We start from the raw sequence: 13,845 nt of genomic DNA, 5'->3' as shown, positions 1-13,845 counted from the left end.
CCCCTAACCCTAAACCTATCACAGAAAATGTTCTGCTATTTTACATTTTTAAAAAACATCACTCAGTATGATTTATAAGCTGTTTTCCTCATGGGGACCAAAAAATGTCCTCACAAGGACAAGGATTTCGGATATCGCCATCTTTGTGGGGACATTTTGTCCCCATAATGTAGTTCTTCTGCATTTCTTCTCTTCTCAGCTTGTTTCCTAATCAAGTTGTCTAATACACCTGGCATTTTGATGAATGCTTTGTTCCTCTTTTGTAAGTCTCTATGGATAAAATGCTGCATGTAAATGTAATAGCCCATGCGCATCATATTTCACAAGTATGAGACATTTTAACTATTGCAATGAACCTCTTTGCTCTTTTTAAACTTTGAGAAGGTAAACAATAAGCAACCAGTTTCACAGTTTACTGAGGTCAATAGTGCTTATTATGGTGACAGTCCATGAAATACAGCAGAGTAATAAAGGCAAGGCTGCCACTGACTGGTATAGTCACAGAGAGCAAGCTGTTTGCATTCTTATTATCAGACAGTTTCATCAACACCTCAACTTTATCTCGCTCCTTGATAACAGACTCTTTCCCGGGGAAGAATGCAGTGTGGCACGTAGTTCAAAACTACTGAAGATGATTACCTTGTCAAAATGAATGAAAGTCATAATGTGCCCTGAACAGATGTGAAATAACTGATTTGAGCCAAATGAAGTTCTACAGCACTGTGAGCAACAAATGCTTTATTACATGAGTTGAGTTTTAGATTATGCATTTGTTTAACTCTGCAAATATAATGCTGTTCTGAAACATCACTCAACATCTTGGGATTTTTAAAAGAAAGGAGCCCTCTGGGTGTTGATTTGTTTAAATAAATCAAAATAAACAGACAAATGCATTTATCAAATATGGCAATTTGCTTAATGTGTTTAGACAGAGCTGGTGTTTCTCTCTTTATTTGGATGCAAATGACTGGCAGCATCATATATTCAGTGTTGCTCCAGGATATGAGCTCAGTCATTTTACAGGAAACCCCTACTCTCTCTGTCTCTTTGTTCTGGAGAGACATGATTACTGATGATATAAATCACTGAGCACTAATGAATACGTAGCACTGCTTTCAAATCCATTTTATTGTTTATTGCACAGTGCACACACTTCTTTGGAAAGGATATAGTCCAATGATGTGCACTGATTGGAATAGCAGTTCTCCAGATCATTGAAGCTTGAATAAAACATTTGTTTTAAATCATATAAACCATATTAATCATTGATTTTGTAATACAGCTAGTAACTGAATACGTTAATTGATCTTTATGAGAATTTTTTTTTTTTTTTTTACCAAACCATTATACAACACAACTCTGTATCATCCTTAGCATATGTCAGAAACCTCTCGCCCAAAAAAAAAAATCAACATCTACTATATTGTATTAGATGAAATGCATGCATAACTAGCCTCTGTGGAACAACAGTGTCATCTACAGATGAGTTAGTGTAAGAACATTTTACCTGAAAATTTTAAATTCAGTAATACAATTTGAATACACAGGTTCATCTTTTTATCTGTGTTCGTTTACAACATGACATATGCACGCATAAAATGAAGACAAAATGAGATAAAAATTAATACAGTGACTAAAGAGAGTTACATTTAAAACAGGTCTTCGTTTTATGTTTTAAAAGTGCGAAACAAAAAATCAGTTTCACGTCTTTGCCTGCAGGGGCGCGCGCTGGTCTCGTGAAAGCGGAAGTTGGTGTCGGCTGATTTGAACACGCGCAACTTCCGTTCCGTGTGGTTCAAAAAATATTTGCACTCTTTTTTAATCTGGTAAAGCAGGGCTAATCTTTTGTCCGAGGCGGCCGTGTTAGTGACCCGGTATGGACATCCAGAGTAAGTTTTCATGCTTTACTCGAGTCCTGTGTTTGTATGTTGATGTCTTTGATACGTTTGTAGAAACGTGCGTAATTGTGGCTGTGCTAATATGATCAGCTAAAGTCATGTGGTTTATCAGCATTATAACAACTAATGCGATATCTGTATATGCGGGTATTTCATATTTATTGTAAAGTTACAAACCTTTGAAAGTACCTCGAGTGATTTACGTTTATTTGTTTATGTGCCCGATTTTCCGCATTTTGCAGTTTCTTGCAAATATGGGTTCTAGATAGTAGTTTGCAGGAAGTTTTTTTTTAAACACAGTTTCTGATGTCTCATAACAGGTATTGAACCAATGACACTTGGCTCCCCAACCTCCCCCAAGCCTGGTGCTCAGTTTTTACCTGGGTTTCTGATGGGAGACCTGCCTGCTCCTGTCACTCCTCAACCCAGGTCTTTTGGGTTGACAGGAGGTGGGGCAGAAACAAGGTCTCCTCTACTGGCTGGTAAACACCTATTATTCTTCGTTATGTTTTGCTAATACCATAAGGAATTCCTGCTCCCCTTTTATGCATGGCATAGAAGTTACTTGGTAAGAGATTTGTTCCTCTCTTCCATCAGGTGGGTCTCCTCCACAGCCAGTGGTCCCAACACCTAAAGACAAGAGCGGAGCCCCTCCAGTCAGAAGCATCTACGATGACCTCAACGGCTCCTGTGTGGGAATGTCACCTCTTGCTGCTCGCAAACAAGTGAGAAGTGCATACAAACTTATAAATTTTAATTTAAGACTGCAGCACATGTCCTTACAGAAGAACATGGAGAGACATTCAAATGTATTTATCCTACATATATATTTTTAAAGGGGTGGTTGATTATGATTTCACTTTTCTAACTTTAGTTATTGTGTAATGTTGCCTCCGGGGATGCGATTTATAGCTTATCATGACAGAATATGCTAATCAGTGACTAGAAGATCACTACACATAAGCTACATAACATCACCAACTAACCATTCAGAAATGTTGTCTACATGTTGTCACCCCTTACCACCCCTTTAATTGAGTAAATATACAAATTAAAAATGTTTGACTTTCAAAGTCAGTAGTGAGTACTGATATAGTATTAGCTATAGGAATTTAATTATTGAATGAACAATATTGAAAATAAATAAGCCCTAATCAGATATATCATGACAATTTGAAAATGTTATTTAAGAAATTTGGTAGTTAAAAGATACTGGGTTGGATTCACTAATAATTGCATGGATTATTCATATTTATACGTACAGGAAAACTCATAAGTTCACAACACGTGCATATGCATTGCACATGAACTTGTTCTTAACATCGTTCTAATGTTAATTAATTTGCAAATTTGCCCCGGCTTCACCCATTCACAGGAGCTCAGAATACCTGATCACTCGGTCAACTTTACTGTAGTTAACGCTAGCCTACACAATGGCAAGTGGAAATCCTGGTTTACTTCAGCCATATATGTTTGAACCAGAAACTGATTCAGAAGTAGAAGTGGAAGAGTTAATTATACAGGCTCGTCTACTAGTCGATGTTTCAGAATGGTAATGCGTTTTATGTATCGCTCTCTACAACGTCTGACACATAACAGTAATTAATATGATTATCTTTTTGCTTGACTACATTATCAAATAGCTAATATAATTTGTTGCTAACGTTACACAAACCATGTTCCAATTCACCACCTCAGAGTCAGACAGCTGCCTTCTAAAAATCAGCATCCTTAGAAACACTTTGAATAACTTAGAACGTCAGTGGAGAAAAACATATAGTTAATCATAACATCGTAATATACATATATAATTCACCTGCTATATTGCTAAATGTACCTGATTTTACATATCAATAGAAAAATATAGCCCACTGGGATAAACTGGCTTCTCTTGAGACTCCCCACATAGTAATGATAGGCTAAAGCCTATATGTATATTGGTTACAAGGTAGTTTGTGACATAAGAAACTGGCGATTTCAAACCGCGTTTTTGGTTCACTGCAGTTTTAAGGTAGCCTGGGTTTCCCCATGCTGCCTTGCATTTTATTCCTCAAAAAGGGAACCAATCACAGAACGGGGAGGGAGCAGCAAGACGATGACGACGTCAATGCGACACACCGAAGCAGTTTGTTTAAATCTATGGATTCAACATGGCATCAGACGCGAAGTTACCTTTCGATGCAGCCTTAGATAGTGTTCTAAGTAGTTTAGAACGCAAGTTTATTTCGTCTTCTTCCTCGTCGAATTTCTGTCACTCTACATACTTCATCTGGTATAATTGAAACGATTGGCTATGAGCTACGTACAGGCGCATTTGATAGACATTCGTAGCGCCCAATAAACGGCTCTGGGAATTCGTAAACCACGCCTCAAATACGAGAAAATGAACATATGGTTCCCAGACCACGTCTCAATGAGAAAGAGGTCTGACGTTAGCCAGGCTAGTTTTAAGGAGAAAATATTCAGCAATGCTGTTGACTTATGAATTTGCTCATGGATTGTCTTAAAGCATATTAAAAACACCACATAGACATTTAAACAACATTTAAAAACTTGGCTTTAAAAACTTTAAGATTCTATGTAGAAAATGTCATCTTAACGGTTATTACACGTTATAAAGCCATCCAGAGTATGTAATTTTCACATGTGTAGTTCCCCCCCCCCATAAACTTAGAATAAATTTCAGTACGAAAGTTATTAGTGAATAATATTTTTTCAGTAAAAACGTTCATACACTGATTTCACACACAAATATGCACGGTTAGTGAATAAGACCCAATTTTTTTAATATTAATTGCACAGATTTAGCAATTACACTCTGAGAAAAGGATTGAAAGCATTTTGTTAAGCAGAGTTTTTCCTTGGCTTTAATATTTTGCTTTTCACAGCCATTTGCTGGAGTGCACACCCCATTGTCTGGTCTACCAGGGACACCAGGAACAGGTAAACATCATATGTAATTTGATTTCTTACTAAATTAAGTTCTCTGCAAAGAAAATAGATTCTTAGTAACTTTCTTGTTCTATAGTCTCTAGTTTGTTTAGCCCTGCGGGGCAGCAGATGAAAACAACACTTTCCCCAGCTCAAGTAGATCCGTTCTTCACACAAGGAGATGCTCTGTCCTCTGACGACCAGCTAGATGACACCTGGGTCACAGTGTTTGGGTGTGTGGGTTTAAAAATATATATTTTTTTATTGTACCCCCCCCCCCCATAGTACTATTAAGTAATTCATCCTAGAACAAATATGATGTCAGGGTTTATGGCATCGTTGTTGTCTACATATGGCATACAATTCTTGTCTGTTTGTACACAGGTTCCCTCCAGCATCTGCTTCATACATCCTTTTACAGTTTGCACAGTATGGAAACATATTAAAACATGTAGTAAGTACAGGCCAGGTTTCATCATTGTAGTTGGGTTTATATATGATTGTAATCTGTAAAAATGTATGTTTCTTTTAATTTACAGATGTCTAATACTGGAAACTGGATGCATGTTCAGTATCAGTCTAAACTGCAGGCACGGAAAGCTCTCAGTAAAGATGGAAAGATATTTGGAGAAGCCATTATGATTGGTGTCAAACCATGTATTGATAAGGTAAAAGCACACAAGAAATAATTTCCTCGTGAAAATTAGCAGTGGATGGAAGTGTCCCTGCATGCATGTAATAATTGTAACAGTAATAATGTTATGTTGTATTCTTTTGGCAGAGTGTAATGGAAACCTCAGAAAAGGGCAGTACTTCCAGTTCTGTGTTCACGCCCCCGGTGAAGGCTCATGGGACCCCCAGTCACCCTGTATCAACTCCCCGATCTGTCATGAGACCCCTCAGTGCGGCTTACAAAGCATCCAGCAGTGACTACCAGGTATAGTTGAACAAATTCATTAATATAAATCTATTAAAAGCAGCTTTTAAGAAAATAAATGCATTTAATAATACAAGGGTTTTGTGGAAAGAGGAGCATTTGGGAGCAAAGGAGCATATTAAACTACTCTGAGTAACTCGAAAGTTTTTACTAAATTGAATGTTTGTAAATTAGTTAGGGCATAAATATTAATAAAATGGTAACACTTTGGCTTTTCTGTTGTTCAAACAGTAGAGTGTTGGCGCTTGCAACGCCAAGGTCATGTGTTCGATTCATGCAAGAACTGATAAGACTGCAAATGTGTACCTTGAAATGCAATGCAAGTCGCTTTGGATAAAAGCGTCTGCCAAATGCGTAAATGTAAAATGTAAATCAACTTTACAGTAAGGTCTCATTAGTTAACATTAGTTAATGCATTAACTAACATCAACTACAAATGAGCAGTACTTTTGTTACTAGGGGTGTGCAGCGGAGACAATGTTTGTAACTGTAATAATTAGAGCCCGACCGATATGGATTTTTGGGGGCCAATACCGATATTAGGGAGTAAAAAAAGATGTGTATATTATAGTACAGTACCAGTCAAAAGTTTGGACACACTTTCCCATTTGTGTGTCCAAACTTTTGACTGGTACTGTATATAGAATACAGTATACATAAACAGAATATATATATATATATATATATATATATATATATATATATATATATATATATATAAACACATAAACACATTTTTTGCAATGATCACTCAAATGTGGTGATCAAACACTTTGATGTGACAAAGTAAATCTAATAGAGGCAGAGTATTTACCAATTTAACAAACTTTATTATCCAAAACAAGTCTGACATCAGTGCACTGAACAGTAAACTTTACTTCACTTATTATTATACATAACTTATAAAAAAACGTACAAAATATATATAACTTGAATTAAGAAAATAAAATGTAACTGTGTTGGGCAAGCAAGCTACTGCCAATCCAACAGGGGCAGGTTTATGCAGGAAGCACAGCTTTTCTCTAAAATTAATAAATACTAATAATGAAATATAAATGAATAAACTCTAACTGCAAATAATTTGGTGATGTAGTGTGTGGGGCAAGCCTATGTAAATGAACAATTGAATAAACAACACTTTTTTTTTCTTTTCACAAGCCCCTTTTGGTCCTACAGTCCTTAAAACTGCCAATCCAACAGGGGCAGGTTATAATGCAGAAAGCACAGCTTTTCTGCATTCTCTCCTTTGAGGGAGCTTTGCTTCTCTTCATAAATGTTGCTTATAGTGCTGAACACCCTCTCACTTGGCACAGAGGAGGGTGGACAGGAGAGGAATCTCCTGGCCTGGCCTGATAGCCTCTTGAACCGGCTAGTGTTGTGCTTCCACCACTCCAGTGGGTTGCCTCTTTTTCTGTCTATGACTGGCTCCATCATGTACCTCTCGAGCTCTTCAAGGATCCCCTCAGGTGCCTCTGAGCATGGTGTCATACAGACTGCCTAGAATGTGGGCCTGGTCCTCCACTCTCTGCCTTTTGGGGTCTCCCTCATCACCGGTACTATCTGCTGGTGTTGGGTCTGGTGGAGTCTTCTCTGCCTCTTCCCTCATCCAGGCTTTGGCTTGGGTTAGTGTCTCTGGTGACAAGGGTCGCTCCTTGTCCTTGTAGCGTGGGTGGAGCAGGCATGCAAGCACCACCTCTTTTGACTCTTTTACTAGTTTGGAAAACCTTTTCTCCAGGCTCTCCAGCATAGTCTTCCTCAGAGTCTGGATTCCTTTACTGGTGGGTCCCTGTGACTCCAGCAGACACCTCAGCACCGCTGCACATGGTATAATGCAGGAGGCAGAGGAGTCTGCTTTGCTCATTTCCTGTGTTACCTCCTCCAGTGGTGTCAGGGTCTCCGCCAGGTTGGCTGCCACATCCCACTCGTCCGCAGTTGGACAAGTGAAATGCCCATGGTCACTTGAATTGGCTGTGATTGCTCTCTTTTGCTCCAGCATCCTCAGGAGCATGTGTAGTGTGGAGTTCCACCTGGTTGGCACAGCCTGGAGTATGGAATGCTGAGGGACACCAATCTCCTTCTGAATTACAGAGAGCCGTTGCTGTGCAATAATTGAGTGGTTAAAGTGGGTGGCTATTCTTTTTAGTTTGGCCAGTATGTCCCCCACCACCCTTTGGGAGCTGAGGCCATCATTAATGATCAGCTGAAGTGTATGGGCACTGCAGCTCAGGTCAGGCATCGCCGCAAGTCTCATGCCTTTTACCATATTCACGCCACTGTCCCTTAGCACCAGGAGGACACGCTGTGCGTTGATGTTCCATTCCTTAAGCATGGTCGGGAAGATCTGCCTGATGTATTCCCCTCTGTGGGACCCAGACATGGCCTTCACATTCAACACAATTTGGACCCTATTCTAGTTCCTGTCGATTAAATGAGCAGTCAAGCTCATGAGGGCTTCAGTAGATCCAGACCAACAGTCAGTCATAAAGGCAATGCTATTTACAGCATTTTCCGCAGAGAGAAGTTGATTTATTTGGGTTACAACTTTTGAGTGAATTTGGCCCATTAGCGGAAATACTTCTCACTTTTCAAAGGGTACCTGGGCTCTGCCTTGGCTAGTAATCTTTTAAAACCAGCACCCTCCACAATTGCATAAGGCAGGATATCAGTTGCGATCATTTCCATGATCAACTTGTCCAGCTCCTTTGATATTTTATTGTCTGTGGTCCACTTTGTGGTCTTATCAAACACTTGTTTGATTGTGGACTCTGATGGAGCTCTGTTTTCTTTAGGCTGTGCTGCTTTATCATGAGCCTCATGATAGGCTTCTTTATGTTTTACTTTAAGATGTGCCCACACCTTACTACTTCCACCCTCAGCCATCTGTAAAAAAATAAATAAAAAATTATATATATATATTTTTTATTAATATATATTTTTTATTAATATTTTTATTTATAAAAACAAACATGAGGAGTGACTGTGTCTGCCGAAATATTTTTTCTATTCGTTAGAATTTGTTAGTCGTTTTCAAGCCGTTATCCGTGCCTTTCCAAATACGGTATTCGGCATGGGCACATCCCTATTTGTAACAGTATTTATTCATCTTGTTAATGTTAGTTAACTGTTCATTGTTAGTTTGTTAGCTCAGGTCCATTAAATAATATTAGTCGCTTTCCGACCGGAGGAACCTTTTCACAGTTCCTAGAACTATTGGCTAAAGTAACCCGGATGTCGGCGTGTTCGCACCGCAGGAACTAGGAACGATTTTAGTTCTAGGAACTCCATTTGTAGGAACTAATTTAGGTCCTACTTCAGAGTAGGGTCTAAACCAGCACTATAGGAACTACCCGTGACGTTAGTGTACGCTGATTGACCGAACGCACGCGGAACACCAGCACCCGCCATTTTTAAAACAGCTAGAATGTAAACACACAGATTATAGCCTATATATTTACTCCATAAACTAACTATACAAACATGGAAAACAGTGATAGATGGGTCTCTAAACCTTTATGCTGAAGAGAAAATCCAACGCAACTTTGAGGGGACCAAGCCAAACATGATTGTTTATCTGCCCAGCTAGCAACACTGGACATCAACCACACGGCATAGGCTAATAACCTTTTTTCATATACTGTCTACTTTCTATAACAGTTCTATCTAATAAGATATTAAACAGTACTGTTAGACAGATCGCTAACTAATAAACACAGAGAATGTGAGCATTGTTTGCTCTGGCGTTCTCAGCGCCGCCAAAATAAAGGTCAGCGTGCTTGCGTCACTCCCTTACCCCTCCTACCAGTTCCTATGGCCACTTGGCCAGTGCGAACGCAAACAGCAAAACCGAGTTTGGGGGAGAGTAGTTCCTAGAACTGTTTAGAAGTGGACAGTTCCTAGAACTAAGTTCCTATAACTACTTGGTCAGAAAGCGGCTATTAACAGCAGGACTGGGAAGAGTATTGAAAAAGTAAAAGTACTAAGACTGCATTTTTTGGAAAGTAATGGTAGAGTAAAAAAAAACTATTTGAGTAAAAGTACTCATGAGTAGCGAGTACTGAGCTGTGGATTCTACCCCTTTATAATAAACACTTTACACTGCTATTTTTAAATGTAGAAAATACTGTAATTGACATTCTCTTTTGCTGTTTTTCAGAAAGAATGAAGAATATCTAGATCCATCAACAGTTTTAATATTGTCTTTTAAAAAATAAATCCCTTATCACTGATAAAACATATCCCAAATGTACTTCCAAAACAATAGGAAAATGCTGTTACAAATGTAAAGATGAAAGTAACTTTCAGTACACTCATCACCATTTTAAATGGGTTTAAAATCCTTAGTAAGGCCTTAACGCTGAGCCATGTATTGTTGTACATAAAATATCAATGTTCAGAACAGTACAAAGAATACATTTTTTTTTGCTGATTGTATGAAATGGATTAAAAAAAACTTTATAAATGAGCTGTAGTTTTATTGCATCGCGCTGACAGAGATACAGTATAACGTGCATGGGTTATTCAATAGGTGCATACTGAATTTGATCCTCCAATTTCAGTACATTTATCCATGGTAAGCTTTTTTCCACATTAAGCATTTTAGAATGTCCCCAACAAACCTTTTCACATACTAAACTCAATGAGCTGCCCACTGCTGCAGGACACGCGTGAGGGAGAGGTGTGGCAGTGCAGATTGCACGTCTCTATGTTCAAGTAAATAAATGGGAGTGGGAATTCCCCACATTATGAACGTGCTACTTGCAGGAGTTATAAATATTGTAAACACCTGCAACCTCGTGCCAAATTTTATGCCCTGTATATATACAGATCACCTAGTAAGCCGAAATCCTATATTTGCCGTAACACTTTTTTTTTTTTAATTAGAGGAAGAATTAAATGCTGATATCTTCAATTGAATCTATTGGTGCAATCTACTGCTGTGGTTGAAGTTTTCTGTGCAATTTAATTTACTCTTGATGCATAATTTAATTTAAACAAGCATGTAATGACCACGAATTATAATTTTTATTACAAATCTTTTTTGAGCTACATTCATGTGATTTGAAATCCTGTTCAAATCGCATTTCTGGAAATGATTCAGTCTGACTGCTCTTGCTGTTGTTATAGGAAACATGCTGAAAATCACTGCAGGAACAAGACTGTGATGTTGCAAAGTGCCGGTCGAGCAGAAAATTACAATATAATTGAGATTTAGAATTTCTGCCGCTGCATCAGAAGACGTAGTAGCCCAGTGCGGCGGCTACACATTGTCATGTTGTAAATAAGACAACATCTGTATTGCAAACATGTTGCTGTTGTTTTGGGCATATCCTTACCAACACATCATCGTGCTTTGGAGGCCTACAGTCACGGAATCACTGCCAAAAAATGAGGAAAAATGTCAAATGCTGACAGAAAACGCGACAACTTGAGTGAAGAAGAGACAGTTTCATTCTTACCTTTTATTGTCCGGAATATCCATAAGCTCGATTGTACAGTTGGATGCGCAATGCTAGAGCTTTTATGTAAACAGGTTGTATGCTGCATTCATCCAATCAATGACTCGCAAATAAGAACATTAACCTAGGGTTTAGGAATGTACAGTAGGCACGCTTCCATTACAGATTTTCTAAATGTCGAGAAAAAACTATTGCGAAATGACGGCGTTTCCATTAACCGATATTATGCGACTAAAACTTTATACTTGTGAGAGGCTCGTATGAGGTGTTTCTCCCTCATATCTGCTTCGGGGTCTTGATTGTGGCATTTATTTGCGGTTTAGAATCCATTATTCCTGTAATTCTTTTGTCTTTTATGAATTTAATGAAGAACTCTGTCTCGTCTTCTGTCCAAACATACTGTACCGCATTTGCGAAATATTTATTTTTTGAATTGCCTGAAAAACCACCTCATACGAGCGTTTTTTTGTTTGTTTTTTTTTCGATAAATGGGAGTTTTTGCAAAAAATGCGTGTTTCCATTGGGCGTGTTTTCAATTCGCAATTTCAATTTGCGCAATTTGAAGGGTAAATGAAACGCGACTAATGTGAAACGTCTACTTATAAATACCCGGGATTAAATGTTAATCATGGGTAAGTTATTAGCAGTGTGAAACGTGAAGCAAGATAACCCAGGATTCCGTTTACCCGGGGTTTAGAATGACCCAGGATCAACTACTTCAAGTGTGAAAAGCCCTTGTGTGGACAGTCAATATTTTATATCATATTCCTATCAGACACACAAATAATTGGATTTGTACTGACAGTGTGAACAACCTAAGATTAGTAAATGCTTAAAGTGTTTGTCATTGTTAGTTCATGTTGACTAATGTAGTTAACTAAGGCTAACAAATTGAACCTTATTGTAAAGTGTAGCCAATAAAATTTACATTAAAGTCTGAATAACACCCTGTCGGCAGCAGAACCTGACGTAATTTGGGAATAATGTGCATCTTTCTATTTTGTAGTTTTCACACACCCGGGTGAACATGAGCTAATATATTTTTTTTTTATTTTTTTTTATTTTATGCCTTTGTTCTTGCAGTTTTAATATCTCAAAAGCAATTTGCAAAAACACATTTTTCATATGATTTTGAATGACAGGAGTGGGTCAGATGATGATGATAATAATATTTGGCGTATTATAATCTAGATTTACAAATGTTATTTAAATGGCTAGTTACTGGATGAAACTGATTTGTGCTGTAAGGAACAACATTTTAAAAGCATAATTTGTGAAATACCTCCTTTTTGTTTTGTTCTGATTTATAGGTTGTGTCAGATCAACAGACACCAAAAAAGGATGACAGTTTTGTATCGAAAGCAATGGAGTATATGTTTGGATGGTAATCTTTCACTCACGGGGTCCTGATGAAAAAGCTCTGAGACCATCAACAGGCTCTGATGTGTTGACATTGCTCTAAAAAACTAACATTGGGTTTTTCTGAGCACAATCATTGAGTGAATACAAAAGCACTTTATCTCTACGTTTGCCGACTGTTTGACATTGCGTGCTCTTTTGCTGAAGATGGACTCTTGAGTGTTTCACTTGGACTGCTTTCAGCTGCTGGGTTTGGAGTTGGTCCCTCAAGTCTGTCCTCAAAAAACTTAATTGTGTGCATTAAGTGTTTTAGGTCTTAAACATGCCAAAAGAGGGTTCTGCTGGCAATTTAAGGAGCATATCATGACATTCTCACGGGACCCTATTGTACAAAATCTGAAATTTTTACTTGACAGTTTGTGGTTATGGTCTGCTTTATTGATCTCTTAAGAATATCATTGATTACATTCAGAATTTTGATACCAAGACCTTATTCTACGATTTAACTACATTTTCATGGGTTATATACATCTGTTTTTAGGTTATTGTGGGTTTTCACTAACTTTATCAATTATTTTAACGGAACAGAAAAAACTTTTTTTTTTTTTTTTTTAAATGTCTGATTTTGAAAATGCCTTTTCCCTTTAATAAACATTGTCTGACTAGAAACTGCAGTTTGTTTTCTGTTATTTTTTTAAACGTACACTAGGTAACTTTTTTTTCTTGTTCAAAATTACCAAGAAACAAAATTTAAATGAGAAAATGCATCATAATTCCTTTGTCCATACACACACTACCTTTCAAAAGTGCGCTGTATCCCGTGTGCTTGAAGGTTTCAGCTGCATTCAGCGCTGTTCTTCTGCAGACCTCGGTATTAATAAGTGGTTATTTAAGTTACGGATGCCTTTCTATCACTTTCAGTCAGTCTGTCCATTCTCCTCTGACCTCTGGCAGATCTTTTAAACTTCAGCAGATCATCTTGACCATGTCTACATCCTAAAAGAGTGGCTGTCATGTGATTGGCTGATGAGATATTTGCATTAACGATCAGTTCAAAAGGTGTGATGAAGTGGCTGGTTAGAATATATGTGCGTAAGATCTATAGAACCATTTCAAGTTTAATTTCAAACAATTTGAGAATTGTAATTCAGTTAATTGCTTATTGAACTTTTGCATTTCTTTACATTACATTAAAACATATATTTAAACATTCTCTGTTCAACTCTGAATGCCGCTGAATAGTATGCGGTAGTTAAAGAAAAGC

At 37.8% G+C, this 13,845-nt stretch overlaps 1 protein-coding gene across 2 annotated transcripts; it reads left to right on the top strand.

Annotated features, from left to right (window-relative positions):
* Window positions 1-1,738: 1,738 nt before the first annotated feature.
* On the top strand, window positions 1,739-13,255 carry nup35 (nucleoporin 35). 2 transcript variants are annotated; one of them, XM_079881619.1, is made up of 9 exons: window positions 1,739-1,889; window positions 2,219-2,380; window positions 2,496-2,623; window positions 4,787-4,841; window positions 4,927-5,062; window positions 5,214-5,283; window positions 5,369-5,497; window positions 5,611-5,766; window positions 12,533-13,255. In XM_079881619.1, the coding sequence occupies exons 1-9, from the start codon at window positions 1,877-1,879 to the stop codon at window positions 12,608-12,610; spliced, it is 927 nt and encodes a 308-aa protein (XP_079737745.1). In that variant the 5' UTR covers window positions 1,739-1,876; the 3' UTR covers window positions 12,611-13,255. The 2 variants fall into 2 exon arrangements, with proteins under 2 accessions (XP_079737745.1, XP_079737746.1); XM_079881620.1 differs by lacking the exon at window positions 12,533-13,255 and adding an exon at window positions 9,920-10,222 and having other exon boundaries at window positions 1,750-1,889.
* Window positions 13,256-13,845: the final 590 nt, after the last annotated feature.

The sequence above is a fragment of the Squalius cephalus genome, assembly GCF_949319135.1.
Source record: "Squalius cephalus genome assembly, chromosome: 9".
Classification (NCBI taxonomy): domain Eukaryota; kingdom Metazoa; phylum Chordata; class Actinopteri; order Cypriniformes; family Leuciscidae; genus Squalius; species Squalius cephalus.
This window is presented reverse-complemented; position numbering and strand designations above follow the sequence as displayed.

Coding starts and splice junctions, on each gene's coding strand:
- nup35 (XM_079881619.1), top strand. Junction 4,842..4,926: donor ACCAGGGACACCAGGAACAG/GTAAACATCATA, acceptor CTTGTTCTATAG/TCTCTAGTTTGTTTAGCCCT. Junction 5,063..5,213: donor ACCTGGGTCACAGTGTTTGG/GTGTGTGGGTTT, acceptor GTTTGTACACAG/GTTCCCTCCAGCATCTGCTT.